Source organism: Numida meleagris, chromosome 13, assembly GCF_002078875.1.
Source record: "Numida meleagris isolate 19003 breed g44 Domestic line chromosome 13, NumMel1.0, whole genome shotgun sequence".
NCBI lineage: Eukaryota > Metazoa > Chordata > Aves > Galliformes > Numididae > Numida > Numida meleagris.
Window position 1 is genome coordinate 13,253,708 of NC_034421.1, and position 15,440 is coordinate 13,269,147.

The 15,440-nt window shown below is 47.9% G+C and overlaps 1 protein-coding gene across 3 annotated transcripts in view; it reads right to left on the reverse strand.

Annotated features, from left to right (window-relative positions):
- Positions 1-15,440, reverse strand: part of CLUAP1 (clusterin associated protein 1) — a 59,254-nt gene that overhangs the window by 15,464 nt on the left and 28,350 nt on the right. For all 3 annotated transcript variants that reach the window (XM_021411718.1, XM_021411719.1, XM_021411720.1), the window contains one exon: positions 4,849-4,921. In XM_021411718.1, the coding sequence (XP_021267393.1) occupies positions 4,849-4,921 (73 nt within the window). The remainder of the gene's footprint in view (positions 1-4,848; positions 4,922-15,440) is intronic.

The window sequence follows — 15,440 nt, forward strand, 5'->3', positions numbered from 1 at the left end:
GAATGTAAAGTGTAATGCTATAACATGATGGAAAGCACAGCAATTATAGCAGGGTAGCAAAGTCCTAGACTGCAGCAAGTGAGGATAAGCCCAAATGCAACAGCCACAGAAACAAAGGAGAGAAGCTGCTTACCCTTGGAAGTCCTCAGGCAGGCAGGGATGCCCATTGAGACCCCCTCACTTCCACTGCAACCCTTACATGAGGCCTGGGAAGGGCTGGATCCTGGCTGCACCCCTTCTGGTCACTCAGATACATTGCGTGCACCTGAGCTCCCCTGGGCTGGCCCTGCCTTCCCACCTGGTGCTCCATCACTGCTTCAAGCCATGGCTTAGCATTTCCACTACAGAAAGCAATGCTTTGACATATGCATTTCAGTAGGAAACATTTCTTGTCCTTAGCACAAAACATAGATCCTCTTTCTCATCTCTTTGTGAAGTCATCCTGCTGATAGCAGGTACTGGTTGAGGTCCTCCTGCCAACTTCAGCAGTAAGCATGGGTGCTCAGACCTTAAGACATGAAAACTGAGCATAACATCCCAACAAATACCCAGCAGTGAGATGCAGAGTCAGGTCTAAGTGCCCTTTCTTACCTCTCTGTTATTTTAAAATGGCCTGTTGCTGCTGAGCCCAATCTCACATTTTAAACAGCACAGATAGCTATAGCCACTGCCAAAGAGAGCAACGGGTCTCTGACACCTATCTGTGAAATCACCGAAAACAGTTCCCATCCAACCTGGGATTTGGAGCCTTGGCATGGGAACAAGGAGCTAAGATCATTTCTGGCCAGTTTTACAGGGGTCATATTCAGTCACCATAACAGTTTCTAACAATCTCTAAGGCCAAGAACCCATCAGAATACCATTAAATTAGAACAAGAATTTGCAATTCTTTTATGAGCAAGACAAAATGCAGTCATCCCTTAGGAGATGCACAGTTTTAGCACCCAGCAACTCAGTGCTCTGCTGCAGGGTGCATGTCTTGCAATGCTCCACGTTCAGCAGCTGCCGGATTGTAAAGCACCAGTTCTGGAGTGGAAAGGCTGCAAGAGACTCAGTGCATCACCACAGTGCTACAGTGCCATGTGATCCATTACCCAAAGCCCAGCATCTATTTGCTCCGTTCCATTGAGCAAGACAATACGATCCAGGCACACGTTGCTTGCTTGTCAAAGCACAGAGTTTGCTTGGCAAGTAGAACTGAGCAAGGAAGCTCTGCAGGAGCTCCACGCCAGGACTGCTTCATTCTGATGCTGCTGCTGGGACGTGAGCTTTGCTGGACAGCACCGAAGCTCATTTCACAGCGTGGTGTAACGTGGATGTTTTCTCCCTCTCCTGACCACGCTTGCAGGGCTGGGCTGGCTGCAGCAGCAGCACAGTGCTTTGCACACTGAAAAATGCCATTGTACAGCATGGATTTTTGCAAACTGACAGCAAACTCCAGGCACAACTGTGGCCAAAAGAAATACAGGAAAGATTTTGAAAAAATCCCAAGGGATAATTTTTACATTCTCAAAACGAATATTTTTTTTTTATATTCTGCTTCTAAATTGGAAAAAAAGAAGGCAAGATCGTGTGCATTAAAGTGTGTAAAACAACGAGATAAAGTTGAAACAGGTTGATCAGTCCGAAAAAAAAATGTATTTCAGCCTAGAGCACTGTTCACTTGTTACTTTTTGCTCAGCAAACATGGGGATTTTTTTCAGCCTTGGGTGAACATGGAAAAAGCATCCTGCCTGTGTGCTGCAGCCAGCGACCTTCCTGCCACCTCTCCTCTCACACCACACCATTAGCACAGCAACTCTTCACATCTCTACACCTGACAATAGCTCTGCCAACAGTTTTCACAGTGTCTCATCTACTTCCAGAGTCCCTGCCCCCCAGTGCGGTGACACCAAGCCCCAAGGCTCAGGCAGCTGGCAAAGCACATTTCTGTATGGCTGCAGCTACTTAATTGCATGGATTTCCATCAGCAAACACTGCTCAAAGCCGCATCTGTATCTGGAGTTCAACATCTTTACATAATTTAAGAAGTTTCTTTTCCATATAACTTAGTGCTTTTCTCTCTTTCTGTTTTCAGTTCAGCGGTTTTACGAAGATGCCCTGTGACAAATGAAAGACAATTTATCACGCGTGCTTAAGGAACAGAAAAAAGGAGGGGACTGTTTCTGAGTCTTACTAAACACTGCTGCAAAACTTATGCAAGTACCCGGAGAGGTCCATTGCCTTCTCCATTTTTAACACAACTCAGCCTGCCTTGCACAGCTCTTCTTTACAAGAAATACCATCCAGGTTTCCCTGGTGTCAGCTGAGGCTGAATGTAAGCCCAGGGCTGCCCAGAATTCCTGCAACTTGTGCCGCAGAGAAAGGCACTGTTAATTTGCAGCCTTTCTTGCCAAATTAGCAGCAGATAAGGTCAAAGGATTCAGACAATAAAAGGACTGTATTGATTACAGAGGTATGCAAAGGTAAGGGCGCTTACAGGGGCAGAATGAATGCTGACTTTTATCAGTTAATGGTAACAAATTTATCACCCTGCTCCAGCCTATGCTGTTCGAAGGGCCTCATTAAGTGCTCTGCAGCTCTCAAGGGCAAAGTGTAATGAGATTTGGAGAACTTTCCCTTTCCCTCTGTGTAGGAGAAGAAGGCATGTGCCCGCAGAGTCTCAGCACGTAGGTGCACTAAGGTGTAAGTACTGCTGTTGTGCTTTACACCATTCCCCACACTGTGTCTGCTGCCCTCAATGCTCACTGATAAAATCACCGACTGCAAGAGGAAGGCTACAGGGCCCTGCAGCAACTCCAGCCCCTACAGTGCTCTCTGTTTCAGGAGCAAGTGTCCCAAGCAGCCTCTGAGGCAGTTTGGGCAGGCACAGCTGCTTGGTGATGCTGAACTCATTCTGCTGCTGTTTCTGCATCTCCTCTCGTGTAAAATACATTGCTTTTCCTGTGACAAGGAGCTCAGGGTTCACATCACCATGATGGCACTATGCCATTTCAGGTACTTACCTTCGAATTGTTTTCTCCAAGCAAATCCAAGCAATGAGAGGAGCAGAGTGGGGTTGGCCCCCGAGGAAGGCACAACTTGGTACCTGATCCTTTTACACTAACTAATGGCGATCTCAGCCAGTTTTACAGCATTCAATACATTAACCTTACAACACCCAGCAACAAAGCTGTGTCCCAGGCTCAGGACTGGGAAAGCAACCACATGCATGGCCCCAGTTACAGCCGTGCAGCTCCACAGGTCAAGGCAGGCTGCAGCCTGGGAAGATGACGACCTGCCAAGGAGATGGGACGACCCATAGATGAGCCCACACTGAAAACCAGGATCCTGTTGCTCCTGTCACTAGGATGAACACTGGTTTTGTCCGTTCAGTAGGTGCATGAAGATGCATTATGGCCATATCGGTTTACATCATTACAAGTTATAAGCGTGTTCTTAGGTACCAGTCAGATAACTTGCTAAAAGATAAGGTTTGTATTGTTTCAGAGATGCAAAATGACCAACGAGTTTTCCAAGTCCACTAACAGTAAAAAAAAAAAAAAAAAAAAAAAAATCAGGAAAATTTCACGTGCACAGTGTTCACATTGCTAATTACTGACGATAAATGTTCTTCCCTCTTGAACTTGGAAACTGTCACGCAGGAGGACCTGGCTTTCTTCATTCAAGCAGATCCGTAACACAATCCCACATTCTTGTAAATCTACATTACAAATCCTCTGTTTCAGAGGCAATTTCTCTGTTTGCTGCACTGACATAAGGAGATGAGATCAAAGATGGTCAGAGATGAACAAATTTCCTCTTTCATGAGCGTGCTCAGAAAACGTCTGCCTGCAAGCAAACTGCGAAGCGTGACCCTGATGCCCTCACCCAGCTTTAGCTCCCATGAACTCTCCCCCCCGATTCTGAGAACCAATCCTCCTCTTATTTTTTTTCCACTACAATATGAAAATGCACATGCTGCAATTTTCAATTCACAAGGGTAATTAATGGTGAAGTTCTGCTGATGCTTGACTCGAAAGAAGCAAAATCTGGTTTGTTAGCTTTCTGCACGATCTCAGGGGGTGATTATTCCCTTCTGCTCTTCAGCTAGAATTCTAATTAATTAAAAGTAAGTTTAGACAAAAAGAAAACCCTCAGATTTTAATTGCATTCACAATGTGCAGGTACACTAAAATCAAAGAAACGAGAGCAGGCAGATGTGGATCACACTTGGACGATTTGTAATAGCAAAGAGAATTTCAAGCAGTTTTTTCATCAGTGAACAGAATGTTCTGATAGACGCATCACAAAGAATTAGTCCAAACACAACCAGCTCCACATTCAAGGTGGCAGAGGATGGGACTTACGCTCCGGTTTTGCAGGGCACACCAGCACGTGTGTACCACGGGGCAGCCCCACAAAGCAGTGAGACTGCCCACCAACACGGGCATCTGGATGGGCAGAATCCTCTAACCAAGGCTGTTAGCAAACCAGCACTTCTTCGTTAGTTCTACTGTGCTGGCCTTCATCCACAGCCTGCGGGGGCTTGGAGGGCAGTAAGTGGTGAAATGGAGCCTCTGCCTGCCTGCTGCAATTGCACAGCGTGTGTAGGGACTGCTCTCACCTCCCAGCACCACAGGTAGCATTTACAAAGTGTAGCATTTACAGCACTGCACAGAGGTCAGGTTCCCTATTTCGCAGCTGTCCTTTTATAGTTACTACGCTCCACTTTTTCTTTAATACATCTGTCAACTCCATCACCTATCCCATGTCCCCGTGCTTCAGGCTCGTAAGTGCATATTTATACATCAAGTACTCAGCACGTAATTTTTCAGCCAATAAACCTAGGGAAGAAATCCCACTTACTTCCACTCTTCAGCAGGCGTTGCTCCTCCTCCTTCAGCCTGTTCTGCATCAGACGCAGCATGTTTGCTGCTTCCTGTAACAGGTGAGAACAACTGAATTAGAAAAGCTGCCCCGTCGCCCAGTCAAGTAGCTAATTGGATGGCTCTACAGCAGCACTTAAGGGCTCTCATGGGCAGAATGAAACAACAAAATTGCAGCACTGAAAGTATTTTATGAAAAAAAAAAAAAAAAAAGATCTTACGTGAAGTTTGGGAACTCCTACTTACTTTGCCCATGAGGTCAGGGTATAAAGCACATACTCATGTAAACAGTGCACTGAAAATCAACCGTGCATTCCAACCAGGTGAAACTTCACTGAAAATGAGTTCACTCATCTTCCTCTCACAGACCACGGCCATTACAGAACGAAGGGGATTCTCTTTGCAAAGCGGCCTTTGGTAAGTTTTTTCAGCCAATGCACCATTAAACACCAGAAGTGGTTTGTGAAATGACTGCAGCTTCCTCATGCATAAACCAAAATGGAATCAATTCACCCCACACGGGAAGCAGCAGCCCCATCAATGAGCTGAAGAAGCACAGCCCGACGCTATCTTCCACTCGCAGGGGTGCTGTGCTATTGCACAGAGTTTGGGAGCACAGGAGAGCCACGGCAGGAAGACTGCACAAGGCGGCTTGCTGATTTTTAAATGCAGCAGGTTGTTAGGTAAAAATATGCTGAGAAACACTATTGTAACGACAGCATGCTAAAGCTGTGACATAAAGGCTGATAAGAGCAAATGGAAAAAGGTAAACGGAACAGGGGTTGCCGTGCTGAGGAGAAGCAAATCACCATTTGCAACCTTTCAAATGAAGGCCAGTGGTAAAAGGAAGTGTTAAAAAAAAAGGCTTCCAAGGACTTAAAAATCCCCCGTCCTGCAACTGAGTAAGAACTGTGACAGCTCAGAAGGGCAGGAGTAGGCTGATGGGAGCAGGGCAGCAATGGGTAAACCAGACACTTTCATTCTAGCATCACAGATTGGTAAGGAAGCATGCCTGCCTCTGCAGGCAGTAACAGATGGCAGCGATTTTCACCTTCTGGGATGAGCATCAAAGTGGACTAAGGGTGAGAACGAGATGTGGGCAACCAGGATTCGCAACATGGGCTCTTCCCAAGAGCTCCCTCTGCAACAGCGTGCCCAAAGTTTTCTGACTGAGCCCTCAGCTGCTGTTTTCTTCCCCCACCTTTTCTTCCCTATCTGTTTTCTCCCAGTCAGCCGTAAGATTTAAAGATGCTCAACGAAAGCACAGAAATGGATTAAACAAGGCTTGCTCCCTGCCCCAGCAAACATTTCCAGCACAGCCCCCATGGTGCTGCACCCTGGGGACAAAGGATGCAGGTGAAGGAGCAGCCGAGCAGCCTCAGTGTGACTCTCCGTCTGCTGCAGCCTACACAGCACACATGGCAAAGAAAACCAGAGGGAGGTAACAAAAGTCAGGGCACATCCCAGATGCCACGGGGACAAATGTGTAAACTTAGAAACCATCTTTAAAACACATCTGTTCACGGACCAGCGAAATAACAAGAGCATATGCAATCACTGCCTAATCCTGTGATTCCATGCAAACATTAAGCCAACTGCTCCTTTGCTCCTGCTCCGCTGCAAGTATTTGTGCAGCTACACATGAGAAATCCAGGTGAAAACGAATCCACCCAACCGGAATTACACCAGGACAACTCCCCAGAGCAGCTGGGTGTGCTGCTGCACAAAGCCCCGACTCGCACAGCGCAGGCAGCGTGCTGCTGTTGTGGGCAGGGAGCAGGGCAGTGCTTCTTTCAGCTCCTGAGCTGTGTGCTTAAAATGCAAGAGAAGTGGAGTCTCAGGATGTCTTTTAGCATGCAGCTGAGGCCTCTCCCCCTCTCCTGCAGGTACCAGTAACACAGCTGACCTCACAGCGAGCAGCTCAGGGCTCACTGCCAGAAAACATGTTGATTTTCTTCTGGCTTAGATCCCCGCATAGCTTGATGCACGGTCAGATAAACACCACAGGGAGCTGCTGAGCCACCACCATCCTTTCCGGCAACACCATGCCTCCAAAAAGCTCACCAAAACCTGCAGCAAAAAGTGCAGTTCCACAAGGGCAGGCTCAGAGCACCTGCGACCAGGACAGCACCAGCTGAGTGCTGGTTGCAGCCCTCTGCAAGTGAGATCTTCAAAGCAGGAGGCAGAAGCTGGCACACTGTGTATTTAGAAAGTGAACCAAGTTTACAAGGTAAGCAACATCACACAAGGGATCCCAGCAAGCAGCACCCTGCCCACCCAGCAGCACAGCACGGGGTGGCACGGTGACAGGGGGAGCCTTGGGGGCACCCTGGCAGCAGCTGGGTGTGCGGGAAGCAGGCGAGCAGCAGCCAGCACTGAAGCTCTGCTCAGTCTCTCCAGTAAACAAATGCGGCTGAAATGCTGCAGGGAAGCGCTGCACACCTCCTACCCCACAAGCTGACTGTGCCCAAATTTAGAGGCAGCATATGCTACAGAATCACGGTGTCAAATAAACATAATTAGCGTGGTGCCAACGAATGCAGAATCGGAGCCAGCCTGCGCCATCAGAACATGGCCCCGGGCCTTGCAGGACACCTGGGATTCCTGGGGCTGGAAGCCCTGTCCTAAAGGCAGCCGGCTCTCTGCTGAGACGCAGCTCTTCTCTTCAGTACGCAGCCCTTTCCAGGTGTAGATCTGCCTTTTGCAGAGCAATCCCATCAGTCACCTTGCAGGCTTGGAGCAGGCAGCCCAGCACAACGCGTGGCCGTGCAGGACCCTGCCCCAACAACCCAGGCTCCAGGGGATGCGAGGAAGCGCCCGCTCCAACCCCTGCTCCCAGCAGGAGCAGCAATGGGATCACAGCACCGTGTGTGCCCCAGCTCCTTGGGTGCTAACAGCCCCCCAGGACAGGGCCTGCTCAGCCTCCTGGGCATTCTGCTCCGTGCCACCTGGCCAAAGGGAGAAGTAACGACCTCTAGATCGTGTCAGAACCATTTTGCACTGCTAGTGACCTGTCCATGCCTTCAGCGTGGAAGGGTTCTGCTCACCTCCACCAGCATTACACCACCAGCTCTCCATAGCAGCCCCGTGGGACAGACAGACACAGTCAACAGCAACAGGGAATCCTTCAGTTGGCACAGGAGGCTTTCTGAGCAAACCACCTGCATTGACAACAATCTGTGCTTTTTCCACGCTCCTGTCAATACTGTCCAATCCAGCAAGAACGTTACTCCTCTTCTCCAGCATGATGGATGTGCTACTCCAAGGCAGATGTGTGTTCTTCATAGAATGGGGCGTGAATGAGCACAACGCAGGTACTCCCTATCCTAACGTACCTAACTAGCAAAGCAGATGGCTTTTCCTCTCACATCTGGCAAGGAAATTCTTTGGAAAACGGCAGTGAGACACAACGTGTCTGTTTGGCAGTGCCAATAATCTAATCCACTGCTCTACAGACAAGCGAAGCTTCACCTGCAAATTCCTGCAGCAGAGCGAACAGGAGTCGGCTTTGGGGCTCCTTTTACAGAAATCTGCACAAAGCAGAGCCTGAGAAATAATTTCCCTTTTACTGGCTTCTTATTTAATACAAATTTCAATTTCTTGAGGAGAGGGACTGTTAAAACACCACGCAGTGACAACCACTGGCAAAGCCCACACAGCTCCGCGCTGGGTCTGGGTGCGGGGAGGAGTGGCTTTGCTTTTGTTTTGCTCTTGTTTGTTTTTAAACATCCAGACCCAGATGGCACCACATTAGAGAACGCCCTCCAGGCGCTGACCCACACATCACAGCAGCTCTGCCACCCACTCACTGCCTGACTTAGGGAAGTGACCCACGACTTGAATAAGGCACGGCTTCCTGACAGGCAGTCCTTCCTGACAGAGCTAATGCTGCCGAGCACCGTTTTAAACAACAAAATCAAGTGGCTGAAGTCATTCATTGGAAGCCAATTCTTACCCCTTCAGACTGAAGCAGCAGCAAATCTAACCAGGCCGGGGAGAAGAAAACCATAAATGATGCACTATTTGAGCACTGAGGGCATCTCAGTATTTTCTTCTTAAGTTAACATCAAAATTGCATTGGGGAAGTCGTGGAGAAAATGCCAGCGGGATTCTGAATACAAAGGAGACATTTCATGGAGCCAGCTGAGAGACAGCGTGGTTACCAATAAACGAAGGACAAAGAAAAGAAATGAAGAAAACACGGCAGGGCTGAGTGTGAAGGAATGCCAGGACAACAACTGGCGATGGCTGACTCGCTTTTTGCTCAGATGCTAACATCTCAATTTTTGCCTGGGTTATTTCTTCTGTTCTCAGCCATCCTCCAAACCCCAGCAATCTCTCTCAGCATCTTAGTAAGGAAAAGTAATGTTTCCTTCTGGTTTTCTTTCCCCCTCCCCCCCCCGCCATGATTTGCTAGAGCACATTGGTAATCCTCCTGCTCTGTAGTACACTTGAAGAGAACCAATTTGAGGATGGATTGAACGCCTCATCTTCACCTTGCCTATTAATCTCAGCAGCCATTTCTTGCTTTGTTATAGAACAAAGCAGCTGAGATTAGCTCTTGCTGCACGCATACAATGGGATTTGTTTTTCATAATAGAGTGTTGCCACTCATTCAGCAGGGGTGAGATACAAGGACTAGGAAAAATCGCACGCTGCCTGAAGAGAGAATGTGACAGCACTCCTAACAAGAGGAAGGCAGCCAGGTACAACGGTGAGCAGGGCACCACGGCGGCACAGCCAAGGCTCCAACCACACAAGGTGCAGCGACCTGAGCCTCCTGGAGACGTGCAGACAGTGCTTCCTATCCTACTTTGGATCATCTCACCCCAAATTAACATCTGGCTTTGTGATTCCATTTGACCGCAATGCTTCGAAGTTTTTCCCCCTTCTTTGGAACAGGCTGCCCAGAGCTGTCGGAGCCCTATCCCTGGAGATGCCCCATGGATGGGCCTTGGGCAGCCTGAGCTGGTGGGGGGCAGCCAGGCCACGGCAGGGGTTGGAACTCCATGATCTTTAAGATCCCTTCAACCCAACCATTCTGGGATTCTGTAATTTCTGTTTTGCTGAGGAATGAAGACCCTGGGGGAGAGAAAAAATATCCACCTGAAAAAGTGAGGCTGCAAAATGCTTGCCTAGAGGCTGGCTGACCGACCAGGACGTGCAAAGGAGGATTGCCAGGAATGATGCTGACAGCCTTAAGATGTGGAGGCACTGGGAAGAGTGGGAGGAGGCTCTGCTGTGATCCTGGCAAAGGCAGCGCACACAGGAGCCCAGCTCTGGTCCTGTACAATTACACACATCAGAGGGAATGGAACAGGAGGAATTAGGTGGTGCACAGCTTTGAACCCAACGGGATTACAGACCTATGCTGAGAAAGCCTGCAGGCTGGGAGCGCTGCCGCAGATGGAAACAGGCACTCCAGGAAGCCAGGCAGGGAGGTGGGGAGCAGCAGCTGCTCTCTCTGCAAAGGAGCAGCTTTTGGATGCACCGAGCTGCCCTGCAGTAAGTGCAATAAGAGTCCAGCTAAGGGCCAGAGGACAAACCACCGGCCTACAAACCACCACCAATCACACTGCATAAAGCAGCGTTCATGTTAACCTTGAGCTGTGAGACGCATCAGTGATTGTGTCACTTCAGTCAAACTAACTAACTAAAAACCGTAACAGCAAAGAAACAAAACCAAAACGTGCAGATGGGGTCCAACGGCTTCCATCTCTTGTCTGCAGTTACTGGATGAAGCTGGGCACTTTCCTACAGCAGGGACCACCACTGAGAAGTGCAGCACCCTGCTCTGCACCGTACCACGCTGCAGGGCCCAGGGAAGGCTCCAGCAAGGCAGGTCTCTGCTGTTCTGCATCTCGAGGTTATCCTGCTCTGACCGATGATGCCACCCTGGTAATTAGCAACTGCCATCACTGTCACACAGCTTTCTGATGGATAGAAAAGCCACAACCTTCCTCCGCCCTGGTATTGAATCAAGGACAGCGCTTTGGAGAATGTGGGCTCAAAGAAGTGAGCCCCTGCCCTATTAGAAAAGAAAAACTTATTGTAGTAGAGTCTCTGGAATCTCTCATCAAGGTTCACACTAAGAAATACTTAACATTTATTCAGCCTTACCATTTTGGCCTGAGGTGAATGTGCAAATCACCACCACTGGCCACTTTTTTTTTTTTTTCAAATCATCCTTCCAGAGGATGGACACACGCTGAATCAACTGGAAGCCAGCAGCCTCCATTACAGGACCACCTGTCTCCTCCCTGCTCTCATTATTGCCATCGCCCTCACTCTGATGTTCTGAAGCAACCATTGCCTCCCACTATTACAAGCCATTTTACAGCAATCATTCCTATTGAAGCACGTAGAAAGCATACTTGAGAGTATTTAATACACTGAACTGACACTCACCAGAAATTCACCAACTGTTAACATAGCACTGTCCCCAGCAGCGATGGTGGGAAGGAGGGAAAAGGGATTCATTCTGCTGTGGTGTCATTATTTTACACAATGAATCCAATTGTCCTTCTTCAGAGGAAGTTCTTACCTTGAAACTCTTCTTCGGTCGCATCTAGCCCTTGCAAGCACTGCTCATGATGCATCTACCCAGAATTGAATTTTCTCAAAAAACAGCAAATCTTACGCTATTTTACAACACGGTTTGGTCTTTTGTTGTTCGTTTCCTGCCTCCGATCCTGTTAGCTGCTGTCTGTGGTACAAGTGTTCACTGGGAGCACTGTAATAGACACCACAGAAGTACTTCAATAAGCGTGGAAGAAGAGCACTCGTCACTCAAGCTGACAGAACAGTGCTTTGCCAAGGGAAGCACCAACAACGCAGTGCTGAGAGGGGCTCGGCACAATGACAAAGCCCAACCAGCAGCTGCGGTCATCCCCTCCCAGCGCATGGAGAACTCTGTGTTCTCTGCAAGAAATTTGGACACAAGCATCGTATTTATCACAATGAACAACTAAATCTGACAGGACACTACCGAAGTGCATTTGCGTCAAGGATAGGCACAAAAAACCACTGAAGTTTTCTCAGCAGGCTTATCTTTAGATGGAAATACATGAAGATTAACTCAACTTTGTTTGTGCTATCATAAAAGCAAGGGAAAAAGGCTAAAATACTTTCTAATGTAATGACATTTATTATAAGGCAATATGCTTCTTCCTAAAGCTCCCATAACTGCTCAGCAGCTCTGACTTCACTACATCCAACTCCTCAGCACCACGACCACCCCTTCTCACAGAGCAGATAAATTGGAACTGGAATGGCACAGCACGCTTCATCACGGGGAGCAGCGAGGCAGCGCCCGGAGACTTGCAGCAGATCAGCTGCCAGCTCTCTGAATAAGGAGACTGCGTGTGAGGGTCTCACCTAGATATTGATGCTTTCCCCTCGGGAAATCAGAAGGACAGGACCGAACACGAAGAGCAAATCAGCTCAGGGAGGCGAATTCCAGCTCGGTAAATGCGCACTCTTGCACTATTGGTTGAGTTTCATGACTCGCCCTATAGACTGGAATGCCCTATTTCTGCTTCATATGAACCCTCCTTGTTACTTCCCAGAGCTCCTCTCTCTTATCCTAATAGAGCAAAATGGTAATTCTCCCAGGGCCACATTTCTTGGTGCAATATAAAAGCTTTCTGCACACGTTTCTGCACCCTCTCCAAAATCTACACGTTACGTTTTTCACTCAAATGTTCACAGAGCAGCTCGCCCCGAGAGGCCGTGTGGTCCCTGTGCTTGATCAGATCCAGTCTTGTGCAACGTGCTCCAATGCCACAGAGGACCTTGGACTGGAGACCTCATAAGGTTTCCTCCAACTAGAATTAATCTGTGACTCAGTGATCGAGAAAGTGGGCTTAAAAGTTATGTACCTCTTCTGACTGCTTTTCTACTAAAAAAACCATTTCTGTCTCAAATAGTCTTCCCCGATGCTGTACTGAGCCTGTTTTGGGCTATGCATTCTGATGGATGGCAATTCAAACAGTTTGACACAAGCTACGTGAAGGCTCCTGAGGAGGACGGCAGCTCAGCCCCCCGCAACCTTACTCCTTCATTACAGCCCTGCCAGTTCTGAAGTCAGTGCTGTCTCTGATGAACCTGATGTTTCAAACCCTCCTTTCTTCCCTCACCTTCCTACCCCTCTCTTCCTGAAGCTCCAACAATTAGGATCCCTTCCTGCAAGCACGCACGCACCTCATTTCATTACTGCTTGAGCCAGCCACTTTTCCCCCACACCCACATGTGCATCTTAGACAGCATGGGTCATTTCTGTTCAGACTGGTGTAACTATTCTCTTACCTACTTCTATTTGGTTAACAATAAAGGGATAGTAGCATCATAAGCGTGGAGAATCCTTCATAAAAACACAGATGACATTTACACCAAACGTTCCCCCTGAACTGGTTTTCCAACACTGCTCCCCAAGCATGCTTTGCTGTGCCACCAGCCAGAGACATCTCACTGCTCACATAAATTGGGCCACTTAGAAGTGAGGAACGTTGCAATGTCAAGGATTTGCCAGAATAAGTACAAGCATAAATGCCTTTTTAGGTTGGTTAAAGCAGCATAAGTGCGCTGCCTATGGCTACCTTTATGTTAGGTTTAGCTTCTCCTTTCACATTAAGATCCAAATTCAACAAGGCTGACTGAAGGCCTGAAATTAAATGCCCCAAGAGAACATAAGAAATCCTCCTGAACCATCCAGGAACCACTGATCAGAGTTGAGGGAGCAGAACATTATAGGCAACACAGCACTGAGCACACTGCTGAGGATTTCCATGACCACCCATGACACGGCATAGCTCACCAGGATCGTGAGCAGACAAGGGCTGGAAGGGAACCAGCGAGAATGCAACACAAAGCTAGGTGAGATCACAGGCCTCTACATCATCCCCCAGCGCTGAGCAATAGGAGCAAGCAGAACTGAGAAAGAAATTAAAAAGAAAAGGACCCAGCCTAGCATTTTCCGCCCAGAATTTTCCAGCTGAAGTGCTTTCAGACAAGCTTCACAAGTCAGCACTAACACTCAGGAATTCATTACTGTCTGAAATTGTGTCACAGAGGACGGACTTTATCCTCAGATTCAAATGCAGTCATCATTAGCTATAACACAAGCTTACTATTATGGCAGTTCCTCTCCATTGTTCCAATTCGCTTTCGTGGAAGATGTGAATTACAATGACTCCAGAGCAGCTCATTGAGCATTCCCTCCAGGTATTATGTTTTATTGTGCTAACTCACCAGCGATACTGGTTGGACGTGCGATTTATTTGAATTAATGTACAATTCTGCAGTGTAAACCTGAGGGCAGTTTGCACCGTGTGAAGAAATTAAGATCCCAATTGGTACTGATTGGAAGTTAGTAGTCACTGCTGTGTCTTGTTCACCACCACAAAGCAGGCACCGACTGCCAGAATCTAATGTCAGGATTACCTGCTCCGTGCTATGGGGAGCACAAACCCCTCTGTGGTCCAAGGGCTACCACAATTATTCGCTCTTTTCAAGGATAGAATTTATTTCATTAAAGAGTAGCTGCTCTCAGTGAACTTCATGGTTCCAGGAATTGATCATGGAATTTGCAGCCTTTCATCTTGAGATCAGTTAGTTCCGATACAATCTATGTTTCTTATAGCAAGTAATCTCTTCTTAAGTGGCTGACACGGTTTATTTCTGATTTCCCACCCAGCGAGCCCCAAATTAAGAGGGAGAGCCAGCAAGCCTCTGTCTTAGCACTGCTGTTGTTAGAGCCCCAGCACAAGAACTAGAGACACGGGCTTTACAATTTCTCCAGCCTGACAACACAGGAGGTCCCAGTTCCTGCTCACCAGGACAAGGCTCTAGCTACCACACCAGAAGACAGGGACAGAGCTTCTTTAAAATGTCTCTTTGTGATGGCTTAGAAGAATAAAGTAGACAACGCTACTGATGCAAACAGAGCTCCCTTGAAAGGGATGGCATAGTTCCCAGGCAGAAAGATGCGGTCGGCCCAGGATTTCTTACCTGTCCTTAATGCTGATGCTTGATCCTTTTGCAATGCTTCTGCAGTGGCACGGCTCACAATTTAGCCCACTGGCATCTATCTCAGGGTCAGAATCAACTCCGGTGAACCCCAAGAGTGTTCTGGAGCATTCAGAGAAGGAAGTAATGGAAGGACTCTGGAAGCTGCCTTGACTCCCAGTGCCAGCCCAGGAACAAGGCAGGCACCAGATACAAGGGCTCTGCCAAGAGGTCTGTCCCACAAGTCCACCTTCATCCTTGCACAGTGGTTTGTTTTCATACATTTCACAGAATTAAACTAGAAATTACTTCTACACAGCTGGAAATCTGAGAATGACCTTACCATGTAACATGACATAAAAACCAACCTGTTTTTCACTTTCAGATTATGCACGTTTGTGTGAATCAAAATGCTACTATTTCCATGCTGCTTTTCTCTGCTGCTAAGTACCTCGTGCAGCAACAGAGTACAAACCTCCTAAATTTCACATACATCATTTTAGCATTACCTACTTATGTCATTTGCTGCAAATCAGTTGCAAGTGTCAGTCTCAAAGTAAGTGTTAT